Raw genomic sequence first — 13,316 nt, 5'->3', positions numbered from 1 at the left:
GATGCTGTTTCATGTTCAACAGTGCTCACGTACATGGATCGGCCGCCCGTCTTGGACAATAGAGTATACGATGGCAGGGTGTTCGTTGAACACCGGCACGCAAACCCCCTCGGATGCAGGCTCCCCAGGATGGTGCGAGTGCCCTCACATCCGTCTACAACGTATCGCTACACTATTATATCCCGAGTGGTGCAAGGCAGGCTTCTGCTTTTCCGCCAACTTCGTTGGGCGAATATCCATCCCAACGACCGCCGAGCACTCTTTGTCCTGCACTTTTTTCCATGCGCCGTCTTGACGACGCAAGGGAGGTCCATGTGGGACCTTGTGGACTGGACGTCTGTCTCGGCCAGGACGAAATACGGATCAATTGGAAAATGCCACCATTGTATGGCCGAGTACAGCCTCTGGAGTGCTGGCGGGAGTGGCATCGACCGCGTTTGGCAAGACCTTGGGAGCGCAGATGACCCGAGGCATGTCTGCTGCGCCGACACGGTTTCGGACAGAGAAAGGGCCTATAGGGAAGCAGGGAGTATTGTCGAGCTTTTTGGACCGATATAGTCAATCCTCGGGGCAAAGGAAGGGAAAGACGGGCGCAGAGACACTGGTGCACAAGAAATCAAACCATTCGAGTTCTGCGAGACATTCTGTTTTTATCCGTAATTGCTGTGCCTTTATCGGAAACTGGCTACATTATGCCCCGTCCATGATTTTGACTATTTTCGGTGACTCGTTTCCCAAGCTGCATGTCAGCTCTGGCACATGCCTCCATCGTTCTGATCCTCTTCAAACGAGGCCGCATGCAAATAAACGCCTCGCTGTGGTAATGACTACACAACAGAAATGAAAAATACAGTAAATTACTGCTCGGTACTTTGGCAGCATCAGTTCTCCATCAGACAAAACTGGTTGGCCCGCTCAGCCAAGGGCACTCCTGTACGAAGCCACATCTGCACATCTCGGGCTAATATGCGTCCACAACTCATCCTGTTCAGTGTAATCGTGGAGTCCATTGCCCAGCGCGTCGCCTTCGACAGCGTTACACATCAGTGTCCGCCAAAGCCTTCGACACCACGCCTTGAATCTCTTTGAAAACTCGTTGGGAATCTTGAGCCTCACCGCCACCCACTTGTACTCCGGTGCGTGGTCCTCTATCAGCGCCTCCTCCGGCTCACTCGGTGCCGGCGCCGACAGCAACAGATCCTCGTCGACCCACGTCTTGTGTTTGATGTGTCCAGGCGGCAGGGTGAGGCTGAGAAACTCCAGCGACGTCGCGACGGTAAGAGAACAAGCCCGCAGCGGGTTCACCATTGACTTCATGAAGAACGACATCCAGTGGGGGTACAGCACCGCAAAGTCGGTCATGGCGAGATGCGTTGAGCCCACAATGGTGAGCATCCAGCACAAAGTCTTGGATTCACGCGCCTCTTGGCAAAACCCGACGACGCGTTCGAAATTCTCCTTCCAGTGCATGAACGCCTCTGACGATATGGCAATGATGGGCTTGGCTACAATATTCCCAGGGCCGTCGCCCCGGGCAGGAGTTCCCTGGCCCCAGGCGTCGAGAATGACGCCCTGTCCTAGCCACGCGAGAGACTGGTCTCGACAGAGCTGGATCGTGGTTGCGCCTCCAAACGAGTGGCCCATGGCGGTGACCTTGTCGAGAAACATGCTCCCCTTCCAGCTGGCCCACGCGATGCCCGTGAGCCCCCTGGAGCTGGAGCCGATGTTGCCCTTCTTGCGCAAGTTGAGGCGCGCGACGTCGTGCCCCCTGCCGCCGTTGATGAGCGAGAGCACATGGTACGCCTCTTTGATCTCTTCCAGCCTGAGCTCGATCTGCGCGTTGCGGAGGTGTCTGTCCACGCCGCGGGGGTTGTGTGGAGACGTGTCTTGGGCATTGTCCTTGGGCAAGATGTAGTCCATGATGTAGTACGGGTTGACGCCGCGCTTCGTCTTACGCTCAACCTTTTTCTTCCTAGCCCCGGCCCCGGACCCGGACCCGTGCTCCTCGTCGTTGCCGGATACGATTTCCGCCGTTGAAGACTCAATCTCCGTTGCGTTGACATTCTCAGGAAGGTTGACCAGTGTCCTCGCGCCGCTTCCGTCCCTATGCTCGACCGCGACCACGATGAAGCCGAAGCTAGCTAGTTCGCCGCATATCGTGCTGTAGCACAGCCTCGAGCCCCCCAGTCCATGGCTGAATATGATGACGGGAAACGTGGGCTTCTCCGAATCGCAGCCGTCTTTTCCGCCGTCCTCCTTGTCGCAAGCCTCGTCTTCTTTGGGACCATTCTCCGCCCAGGAGTCTGCCAACTGGGCGTTTCGAAAGGCAGGCAGCTTTGTGAAGAGCGACGTGCAAGCCAGATATCCCGTGACTGGGGCCGCGGGGATATTGAGAAACTTTGCGTATCCCTTGGAAGTGGCGATCCTGGGCGCAGGCATCCAATTGACGCGCCGGAGGTTGTGGGCACCGCCTGAGGCTTGGATGGTCTTTTCGACGTCGCAGGGGTAGTATATGCCCATGAGGACGGTGTCCAGACGCAGCACTGGCTTGCCCCCGCGCTTCAGGTTCGATATGGGGCGCGGGTTGCGAGCCGGCACCTCGACGTCCATGTAGCCGACGTTGTAGGGGCCGTTGTAGTTGGGCAGACGGTGGAGGAATCTCTCCCGCAGCGTCTTGGGGGGAGTCATGGCCGACGTGCGTGCAGAGGTCTCAGTCGGCGTGGCTGTCAAGTGAACCATGGTGAGGGTTCAGACTATAACACTGGAGAAACTTGGATAGACATTTCATGTATTGACAGAAGGGGTTTTGCCTTGCAAATGATCTGGGGGTGAAGTCATTTTGAGGGAGGGCTGTTGGCGGGCAGCGATCTGGGAGTTATAAGGCTGATCGATCGTGGGCGCTGGATGGGAAGGAGTGAGAACTTGTGACGTCAACATTTGGCTGCGCGGCTCGGAAGCGAGGGGACCGGAGCCATGCAGGTATTGGCGCGCTTTGCGTCGTCGATGAGATCGGGCCATTGACGACTTGGGACTCGTGGCATTTGCCTTGCTGTTTGGATGGTGCATGTGTAGAAACTGAGCTGAATCACGGATTTTTTATTGCTTACTCTGGGAGCGAGTGATGTCGAGCCAGCTGATTCATTTTGTCACTGCAAACGTCGAGTTGAAATTAGGGTGCGTCAACGGTTATTTGGCCACGCAAAGTCAAGTGGGTTTCTGAAGACTCCCTGCCATTGGCTAGCTTGAGTTCCTATTAAGTCACGCATCTAGCTACTCCGTACTTGTAGCTCTTATTTTACTACTCTGTAAGTATTTTCGTATCACAGCACTTTGAGCATAATCTAATGAAACATGACTTATTATAATATTTTTTATTTTTGAAATGCAAGCACAAGTACCTGGGTAGTTGGTGCAAGCCCACGCGCGAGTGAGCGGCCCAAAAAACAGGCTGACTAACACAACAGGCCAAGTTGCCAAGGGTCATGGCGCGCCAATATTTTTCCGGCAGGGCAAATCGCCGTCCCCACTCACGTGAGCCTCGCCTCCCACACACAACCATTTGCCAAATTCCGCAAAAACTCCTTCGCCTCTCTCCGCCGACTGACTCCCTCATCCACAGCATCGCCAAACACAATCCATCACCATGGGTAAAGTTCACGGATCTCTCGCCCGTGCCGGTACGTCCTCGCCATCTCGACTCAATCAATAACATCGCTCAGCGAACTTGGACTAATTTCTCGCAGGCAAGGTCAAGTCTCAGACCCCCAAAGTACGAGAACCCACCGATCCTGCCGCCCGGCGAAACACCTCCCCTTTGACCACGATCGCGAACGACGAAGACTGACTTTTTCTTTTCCTGCTGCGTTTAGGTTGAGCCCCAGGAGAAATCCAAGGTCCCCAAGGGCCGCGCTCTCAAGCGCCTCAAGTACACCCGACGATTCGTCAACGTCACCCTCACTGGTGGCAAGAGAAAGGTGAGGATCGAAAACGCCCAGCCACGACATTTGGAGATGGGAAAGGATGTGCTGACCACGGTGGCGTAGATGAACCCCAACCCCGGCTCGTAAAGATATCGACAGGAGAGGGGATGAAGTGAATGTCAAAAAATGTACAGGGTGGAACGCCGTTTCCTAATGGTTATTTTGAGAAAATATCGGCGGGACGGAATACGGGTCGATCAGGAAGCTGAGCACCTCTGCGTGTGACGACTGGGTGCGACGAAGCGCGGCGACTTTTCTCGGGCGTCTTGGTGTCGTTCGTCAATAAAGAACATTCATCCGCAATTCACCTCATAACCAGTGACTACGTGATGCCATTCCAACGACGCCGATGCGATGTTGGCTACGATGAAAGAATCATCAACCTGCCGGATTAGAATCACCAACTTGTAGTCTGTTCTTTCCTACAAGTCCTGTACAACTAATCTAGGATCTCTTTTGACCCGAATATCCTAGAATACACGCACCCAAAAATCCAAGCCATAATTAATTAGTACACAGAAGTAGAATAACCAGGCCTTGTAATTCTATTTCCTCCACAAACATGCCGCTCTTCCAGTCTCGCGTCAAAAATCACAATCACGTGACCAATATCAAGCTTCTGCCCCACGTCTCGTCAACCCAAAGCTTCTTTGTTGAATAGGCCTCGCATCCCTCTTGGCCGCTCTAAACACAGCATCTTCCCTCACGCCGTGGACCAAAATCGCAAGCCAAAGTCATGGCCGACGTAGACATGGACGTCGACCGACCCGCGTCGCCCCCGGCACGCAACGAATCCGAAATGCAAACACACACCAAAGCCACGGCCGTCCGATCCATCGAGGGCTGGATCGTGATTGTCACAAACGTCCACGAAGAGGCCGACGAGGAGGCCATACAAGACAAGTTCGGCGACTTTGGCGAGATCAAGAACTTGCACCTCAACCTGGACCGGAGAAGCGGCTACGTCAAGGTACGTGCCCGCCCACCACCACGCGCGCAGAGGCGAGGACGATTGCTAAAACACCGGCGCAGGGCTACGCACTGATCGAGTACGCCACGCTGGAGGAGGCGCGGGCCGCGATTGACGGCGCCCACGAGACCAAGCTGCTGGACCAGACCGTCTCGGTGGACTTTGCCTTTGTGCGACCGCCGCCGGGCAAGGGCGGCAGGGGCGGCAGGGCGGGCGGTGGCAGCGGCGCCGGCGGGCGAAGACAGAGAAGCCGTAGCAGGAGCCCGGTTGCCAAGGACGAGTGAGGCGGTAGGGGCGTGAAAGAAGGCGCGGGATGGAAATGCCTCCAGGCCGATGTTTTGATCTACGCGGGTCAAGAGACGTCGGCACATGTACTCGATACTAATGAGGTATGATGTCCCTCGAGGCGGTAGGGGGAAGACAACCGGGTGAGATATAATAGAATTGACATATAATAGAATGGAATATGGGCGCGGCAAACAGACTTGATTGCCACGTTTCTGACAGGAGGGCGAGTCTTATACCCCTGTTTGGGAGTGTTTGTTTTTGCATAGTTGGCGACTGGGCATGAGAACAATGTCGTTATATAGAGCTATGCAAATCTGAATTTGTCCCCCAAGTGTCCAACCTTGGTTTCTACGGTCAAATTTACTTTGGGCCCATATGAAAGAAATGCTCAAGCATAGCTGGTGGGAAACAGCTGAATGGTTCAGTTTGTTTCTACATCAGTATAATGTCCACTGAATTCTTCGCGACGTCAAACATCACCTCCCCATTCATCACACCGTGCACATAACACTCGCCCACTAGACGATAATGCCCTTCTCTTTCAGTGGGACGGATCACAAATGGGACATCGCATCCGTGGATGATGACTACGACATCGTTCTCCTGTGTCGACAGTGGCATTAATCCAATTAAGCGATCTTCCGTGAAACATAGCGAATGCTTGTTAGCGACGAGGCCGAGTGAAGACGCGTAAGCGGCACAATCTTCTGGTAGGCCGGTTGTGGATCCTGCAGTGGTGACGCCCATGTGTACGAGGAGGTCCAATGTTGCTACTGGGTACGCATAAGTGCACATGTAATATGCCAATGCAACAAGTACCGGCACTAATACCAAGACGTATATCCAGCGGAATACGGGCAGAAGAACCATGAACACTACAGCCGGCTTAACTGCAATGTACTGCATCCATGCCAGACCACTCAAGACGGCCACCTGAGCGATAACCGGCAAATATCGGATTCCGATGATGATCAAAGGTAGTGCCATGAGACAACCCATAAGAAGTAGCACAGAAGCCTTGAGAAACAAAGCTTGGTCATGTTTTTTCATGTTCTCATATTGTGAAGCAAATTCCGGTGGCGCTAGTTCGCCTAGCATGGTTCGATTGGCGACCATTGTTCGCCAGAAAGCTTCAATTATAGGTTCCCCTGTGGCATAGACATTTCCAAGCCTTAAGACCATAGATTCGTACATGTACACAGGCAGTAGTAACCTGCCCGACAGCACAACCTTTACACGGCTGACTGGTGTAGCACGGACATATAGCAGCCCCTGCTTGGCATTGCAGCCAAATATCACACTAGTGCCTCCAGCAGCGTTGTACAGTTTTCGACCAAGATTATTTTGGGTTTCTGTATTCGTGTCCTTGCTACTCTCCCGCCTCTCTCCGGTAACATCTGCTTCGGCTATTTCGCCCTGAGTCTCTCTGGGAACAGTGGCTGTCTTCTGCGTATTGCTTGAAGCTAGGGCTGTCAAAGGTGGCGCAAGTTCCTCCTCCTCTTCCTGGCCTCTGTCGTGTGTTGTTTCTTCGTTGGATATTAGGGCAAAACGAGTAAATCCAGGGTCTGAATCTTGCGAATACCGCACCGATGTCCAATCTGGTACCCAAGAGGGCCAGTCCCGTGAAGAAATATTGTTTGATGTAATGCCAGCAGTTGAGAGGATTAGCGGAAGATGCCCATTGTTAATAAATGTAGCCGCGAATTGCGTCGAAACAATCGCGAGGCTTTGTTCCGCTGAGTATATAGGTTTATACCCGGCCGCGTCTTCGGCCAGACCGAGAAGAGCATACAGTCGGTCAATAGGCTGAGTTGCCCGGAAATTACTTGTTCTATGTAGGAGATCCAAGAGGCTATGTCTTTGAAAGGGGAAGGGTTGTCCTGCAGCTCGGTCGGATAGCCATTTATTTCGTGTGAACTTTTCGAAGCTTTTAATGGAGCTTAGATCTTTCCGAATGGACAATCCGGAAGGATCAGACGGCTCGCCTTTGTCGAGATTGAACACCATATAAGGTCCTGACATGTAACCTTGGGCGCGCATACGCAAATCAGTAACAAGGTGCAGAGACCTAGCGCCTTCGTGGGCTTCCCTGTAGTCATCCAGTCTCCTGGTCGTGAACAAATCTTTCGAGTAACCATGGAACATGAGCTGTCGGTTAGACATATATGCCTTGGATGCCAACCATAGCCTATGCCAATCTATTTCCAGGTCACCGCAGATGACGCATACATCTGTGGCATATACAAATTCTTGTATGATCCAGACCCGACGAAACCAAGGTCGTCGGAAGAACGCACGCAGTGCAGGCCATCTCTTGTCTTCGACGGGGGGGAGTACAAATCCGCCTTGCTTGGCAAGTTCAACTCCTATCTCGCCATGGGGATGTATGGAGTCATCTAGATGCTCAGAGTAGTCGGCTATCGAATACAGGAGCTCCAGAGCCGCGGGAACATTGTCGGCTTCATCGCCTAGGTAGACTTGAACACAAGCTGCAATGCGATATATGTCGGGCATAAGCTGGATTTGTTCTCCCTTCTCCGTGTTCGATTCCGAGGTAATCTGATTGATGCAAATAGCATCTGCCCACAAAACTCGAGCCTTGTCAGGCAATGCCAATCGGCGAAGAATTGTGTGAAGCGTAGACGTGATTTTTATCGCGGTCTCCTCGCCGTTGTCGCCGCGAATGACTACTTGAAATGGGGTTCTGGTGTCACCCCCCCAATGATAGGATATTGCATCATATGGAAGAGAATGCTCCAAGTAACCGTCACCGGTCTCAGAGGGTTGGTATTTTGGGTCTGTTAGGCGGTGATGAATGATGTTTCCGGAGAGAGGCCATTGAGAATTTCGAGTAGCATCAAGCCGCAACAGGCGAATCTCACCGGGGTGAAGTGCCTCGTATTGATAATCTCTCATCTTGGTCGCAGACCGAGTTGGCGAGCTGCAGTACTTGCACCTGACTGAAACAAAGGACGTACGTTTCTGTTCCAGCAAGACAGATGGTTAGGGACGGCCCTCCCGAGTGTCAGTGTCTGATATTGCCATATTAAGGTTTGACCCTGGTTGACGCCTGAGGATGGGCTCGTGCAGGGTTTGCCTCATGACCGTGAGCCGCATCTAATAATTGCCTGATTAGGAGGCCTCGGCGGGCTGATTCCACCATGACAGAAGTGAGCTGCCTGTTTGATGCGGCTGGGTTGAACAAGGGGGGCCTTGGCACGACGAAATCACAGCCTCATGCTGTGAAACAATAATTCGGCCGTCGGAGAAATCCGTTGCTCGTAGCTGAAAGTCGGGCGTTTGCCCTTGGGAAAGAAAACTCGCTTGATAGAGCGCATTGTCGGTGCGTGCTGCCGCGTCGCCAGCTGATCCATAAACTCGGGCTTTATGATCAGCGCGCTGGATAGCAAATGTATTGAATGGCAAATGGAATGAGTTGTTTTGATGCCGTTCAAGGTGCTGGAGCATATCGAATAACATTGATCGGTTGGAGCCTGATGACGCCGAGAGTTGGGAATCACTGCAGAACGAGACCCAGACCAGACAGACCAAGAGGAAGCCACAAAGCCCCACCCTGGTTGCTTGCTCCTTCCCCACGTAACACCGTAATACCGTCCCATCTCCCTTCAACATTCGTTCTGCAGGTCCGCCTTGACACAGAGTTGCATTGGCATTCTCCCAAACCAACTCAACTACACCCGACGCTGATTCACGGCCATGTGCATTGCGCCGTCGCAGTAAATGATCCCGCAAGTCTTCCGCTTCGGCTGCCCCTAATGGCGTCTATGATCTACCGCCACCGCCGCCATCATGTATAATCGCGAGTCCAAGATCATGCGCAAGCTCCTCGGCAAGGCGGCGCCCGACTCTGCGACTGGTGACTTGGCTTCAATCACCGGCACGACCACACCCATCCCGACCTCGTACCGCCCGTCCAAGTCGCAAAATGCTGTATATGTTGCGGGAGCCCCGATATCGTGCTTTGACGTTTCTGCTGATCGCCGCGCAGTCGTGCTGGGAGGCGCGCATGTTCTCAAGACCATCCTTCTGGACGATCTGACAGCCTCTAGCTTCAACTTTAACGACGGCATCGATGTGCGGACCGCAATCACTACACGGCAGTCTACTGTGTCTCGGCAGAATGTCGTGGCCGATCAGCTCAATATACGCGACGTGAAATGGCACGGCAATTCGCACATATACACTGCCTGTGCAAGCGGCAAAGTCTTCTCATACGATCTGACACGACTTGGTGCGGGCGACAATGAACCCCTGGAATACATCTTGACACAAGAGGATTCACGGCAGATGAACACCCTGGACATAAGCCCTCACCTGAAGACCTGGTTATTGACTGGTGGTCAGGATGGAACCGCGCGCGTCTTTGATTGCAGCAACACAACTCCGGCGAGACACGGTCTCAGCTTCAGGCAACGCTTTGCACCACTCAGATGCATCGACCCGATCAGAAAAGTTAGATGGTCTCCTGCCAACGGCCATGAGATGGCTTGCTGCACAGAAAGCGGTGTGGTTATGAAGTGGGACGTGCGACAACCCTCACGCCCCGTTCTTAGAATCAATGCACATGAGAAATCGTGCTCGGACATTGCATGGCACCCCGACGGCATTCACCTGATTAGTGCGGGAATGGACACAAAAATTCACACTTGGGACCTGGGCAACACGGCGGACAAGAGACAGAAGCCGAAATGGACCATATCAGCACCCGCACCAGTGGCTGCTGTAGCCTGGCGCCCGGGGCTTTGGTCCGCGAGTGCCCACGCCAGGCGAGTTGCGCAGATTGCTGTGACCTATGATGAAACTAGCAGTCGAAGATATGGCACATCAGCAGTACACATTTGGGATTTGGCGCGGCCATCCATGCCATATAAAGAAATCGAGAGATTCGAAACATCTCCATCAGCTCTGGCGTGGCAGGACCAGGACATGCTATGGACTGTTGGCCAGGACGGTACCTTCAACCAATGTGATGTGGCGTTTGCTCCCAAGGTCATCGATCGCCAATCGACTTCGGCCATGGCATTTTCTCCAAGAGGAGATGTGCTCATGTTTCTTGATGAGCGTCCTCTATCACATCGACCACGGCTTCCAGTGGTACACCAATCTGATGCTATGCATCGCGCCACATACAGCTCCAGCCCCAGCAACCAGGGCCTAAGCATAAGTCGGAGCGATTCTGAAGATGATGTAATAGGAACCTTTCTTGGATCACGGCGCAGGATCCCTCGAAAGAGGAGACCCAGCGGAAGAGGGACCATCCCCTTAAGCACCACGCCGCCTTCTGGGGGGGCACCATTTCCAGACGACAACAAGCAGAATATGGGTCTGGAGCAATCTATCAATATGACGGGAATCTTCAGGTCTCAGCAGGCCATGTCTTTTGGACCTATTCCTGCAGCGAAGCCTGTGCAGATATACCGCTTTTTATCGAATACGTATCTGGAGACGCTCAAACGTGAGCTTCCATATGCTGATGGGGGCAAGCCATTAGTAGAGAGAGTGGGTGTCATCATGGAACAGTATGCGAAAGCTGCTGAAGTAGCCAACCTGTACCGTCTAGCGCAGACATGGCGAATCTTGGCATATGCCACGAATCTTCTCCTGAAACGCAGGGCACAATATCATTTCGAGGTTCGAGTTGGGCAGTTCCAGAAACTTCAAGTTGACGATGTCGTAAAAGGCGCAGATAAGTTGAAAGCCTCGGAAATGTATGCCAATGGGGAAGATACTCCTAGACGGTCGTCAGCACAAAGAAGCAGCATCGACGGCCGGTTCCACTCCATTCGGTCATTGCTCGCGGAAGAGATTGAAAGCACGTCGAACGTGCCAACACCTGTGGCAAGGCCAGCCGATAGTGTCACGAGCACCGCCACCTCCGGTCATGACGATGCCGTACATCAGCACGGCAAACGATTGTCACCCATTGTCGAACCAGAGTCGCTCACTATCGGACCTGCTGCTCATGGGTCCTTTGGAGAGTCCCAAAGTCCGCGGAAACGTCACGACTCGGAACCTATATCGGTGGGGAGTGAACAAACCGATGATTCCGCAACTTCATACACCGAGGGCTATGACTTTTATGATGCAGAGGTGTTGGCAAAGGCGATTGATGTTCCGATGCCAAGAAGAAAGAACAGCTCTAGGGGAGTGCCTTACCGCGGTAGGACCGTTAGGCAGGATTCAGACGAAAGTTTTGGCCAGATGTTTTCCATCTCGAATGGAACTAAGAGATCTGGGAGGATGGGATCTAGTGGCGATGCGTTTGCCAAGCCGCTCAATCGGGAACTGTCTGACCTGGAGAGAGAAAGCGGCACCTCGAGTGCAGACTCGCCAGCTATGGCAAACACGCTAACCGGGAGAGACGACCGGTCTCCACGCTCGAATGAATCCCAAGAGGAGGTTTTCATGATTTCGCAGACGACAAAGACAGAGGACAGTTATCCATCTCAACCATCCTTCACTTCACAGGACACCGATGGGATTGGTCTCGGGGAATCGCTTCACAATTCAGTGCCGGAGATCAGAACCAGCCGATCAGTCAGCCCCAAGAAGAAGGAGTCCATACAACCTCGGCACGACCCCCGGCCTCACGTCGTCGAAACAGATTATCTCCCATGGAGCAACGATCCGCTCTACCCTCATCCCGTCAACGCCCACAACTCCAAATCGAGCCCGGCTTCAATCTCGCCTCTCAACCCCTACAGCCTGTTGCTCAGCGCCTTGGACTTTGAATCCAAAACATCGGCCCTGAATGCCTCTGCAATGATTCTGTTGCTAAGACCGCTCGTGCCCACTTCCGTCATCGACAGCCACAGGGCCAGCGCCATCCTTCGCCAACACCACCAGCGGCTGATGCGAATGAGCCTCTTTGTCGAGGCAGCTCTGCTTCGAAACCTGTGCATACAAGGGTGGCCGGACGGCCTGCCAGACTGGGGAGACAACTACATATCCATCTTTGGCGGTGCCCAGCAAGGCGTCAAAGTGGGCTTGTTCTGCTCGTCGTGTCGCAAACCCCGAGAAGTCGACCCATCGGGTGGCCGAGACGCAGTGTGGACATGCGAGCGATGCCGAAGTGTCATGGCACCATGCCCGGTGTGCGGCCACCGCGAAGCAGAGCGCCCATCCTTCATCCCGTCGGAGACGACGCCCTCTGCCTCGGACGTCGAGTCCGAAATGTGGCTGTCCGAATGGTGGTACTGCCTGGGCTGCGCACACGGCGGCCACGCCTCGTGCCTGCAGCTGTGGCACGGCGCGTCGGAGCCCGTCGCCGCCGCCGATCCGTCCGCCAAGTACAGCGACGGGTGCTGCCCCTCGGACGGCTGCGGCCACGCCTGCCTGCCCGGCAAATACCGCGGCGAGACGACGACAGCCCGGTCAGACGAGCTCGGCCGCGCGGCGGTGGACTCGTCCCGCGCAAGAGAGGGCCCCGCGAGCCGCGGCGGCAGCAGGCGATCGAGCCCTGGCGCGCCGTACGAGCGCAGTGTCAAGAGCGACATCAACGACGTGCCGCAGAGCAAGGCCGTCGGCATGGCGAGAGAGGCCCTGAACAAGGGCGGCGGGGGGATCCTGAGTTCAAGCCCGGGCAGGTCAAGCGGTGTGGGGGACAGGGAGCGAAGGAAGAGTGTAAAGTTTGCAAGGACGGATCGTTGATTATTTTTTGTTGTTTTGGCGTTTACAATACCCCCCGGGTCTCATGGAGCGGACGCGTGTATTTGTCCTGGGTGCTTGACGGCAGGATACTTTATGCTTTGGCGCGGAGCAAGGCTGTAGAAATTACGATAATGATACTTGTGACATTGTGCCTATCTGGTGAATATCGTATAAACGTGTTGACATCTTGTCCCCTGGGCTACTTTGCTGTGTTCCCATTCGGCCCAAGTTCCCCCACAACACCACATCCCATCATGCACGTTCAAATATGATGCAATGATAGCAATGAGGTTTGCAATATACAGCGGGGCACTGGATCAAGAGAATAGTGTTTATTTGGAACATGGTGTAGACTCTACGGCAGCGATACGAGCGAGGACAAGCGGATGGCCAATTGTACAAAGTGC

At 54.0% G+C, this 13,316-nt stretch overlaps 5 protein-coding genes across 5 annotated transcripts; 3 read left to right on the top strand and 2 right to left on the bottom strand.

The window, feature by feature from the left end:
* Positions 1 to 915: 915 nt before the first annotated feature.
* Positions 916 to 2,739, bottom strand: MAA_08104 (phospholipase A2, group VII; the record flags this gene model as incomplete). Its single annotated transcript, XM_007826102.1, has 1 exon — positions 916 to 2,739. The coding sequence occupies one exon, from the start codon at positions 2,737 to 2,739 to the stop codon at positions 916 to 918; it is 1,824 nt and encodes a 607-aa protein (XP_007824293.1).
* Positions 2,740 to 3,643: 904 nt separating this feature from the next.
* On the top strand, positions 3,644 to 4,043 carry MAA_08105 (Ribosomal protein S30; the record flags this gene model as incomplete). Its single annotated transcript, XM_007826103.1, has 3 exons — positions 3,644 to 3,677; positions 3,744 to 3,769; positions 3,870 to 4,043. 3 exons carry the CDS (start codon positions 3,644 to 3,646, stop codon positions 4,041 to 4,043), a joined length of 234 nt encoding a protein of 77 aa, XP_007824294.1.
* A 673-nt stretch (positions 4,044 to 4,716) lies between these two features.
* On the top strand, positions 4,717 to 5,234 carry MAA_08106 (RNA recognition motif domain protein; the record flags this gene model as incomplete). Its single annotated transcript, XM_007826104.1, has 2 exons — positions 4,717 to 4,950; positions 5,013 to 5,234. The coding sequence occupies 2 exons, from the start codon at positions 4,717 to 4,719 to the stop codon at positions 5,232 to 5,234; spliced, it is 456 nt and encodes a 151-aa protein (XP_007824295.1).
* Positions 5,235 to 5,670: 436 nt separating this feature from the next.
* MAA_08107 (ankyrin and HET domain-containing protein) lies at positions 5,671 to 8,154 on the bottom strand (the record flags this gene model as incomplete). Its single annotated transcript, XM_007826105.1, has 1 exon — positions 5,671 to 8,154. One exon carries the CDS (start codon positions 8,152 to 8,154, stop codon positions 5,671 to 5,673), a length of 2,484 nt encoding a protein of 827 aa, XP_007824296.1.
* An 894-nt stretch (positions 8,155 to 9,048) lies between these two features.
* Positions 9,049 to 12,909, top strand: MAA_08108 (WD repeat protein; the record flags this gene model as incomplete). Its single annotated transcript, XM_007826106.1, has 1 exon — positions 9,049 to 12,909. One exon carries the CDS (start codon positions 9,049 to 9,051, stop codon positions 12,907 to 12,909), a length of 3,861 nt encoding a protein of 1,286 aa, XP_007824297.1.
* Positions 12,910 to 13,316: the final 407 nt, after the last annotated feature.

Source organism: Metarhizium robertsii (assembly GCF_000187425.2).
Source record: "Metarhizium robertsii ARSEF 23 chromosome Unknown MAA_Scf_6, whole genome shotgun sequence".
Taxonomy (NCBI): Eukaryota; Fungi; Ascomycota; class Sordariomycetes; order Hypocreales; family Clavicipitaceae; genus Metarhizium; species Metarhizium robertsii.
Note: the sequence above shows the minus strand (reverse complement) of the source record. Positions and strands in the feature narration are given on the sequence as shown.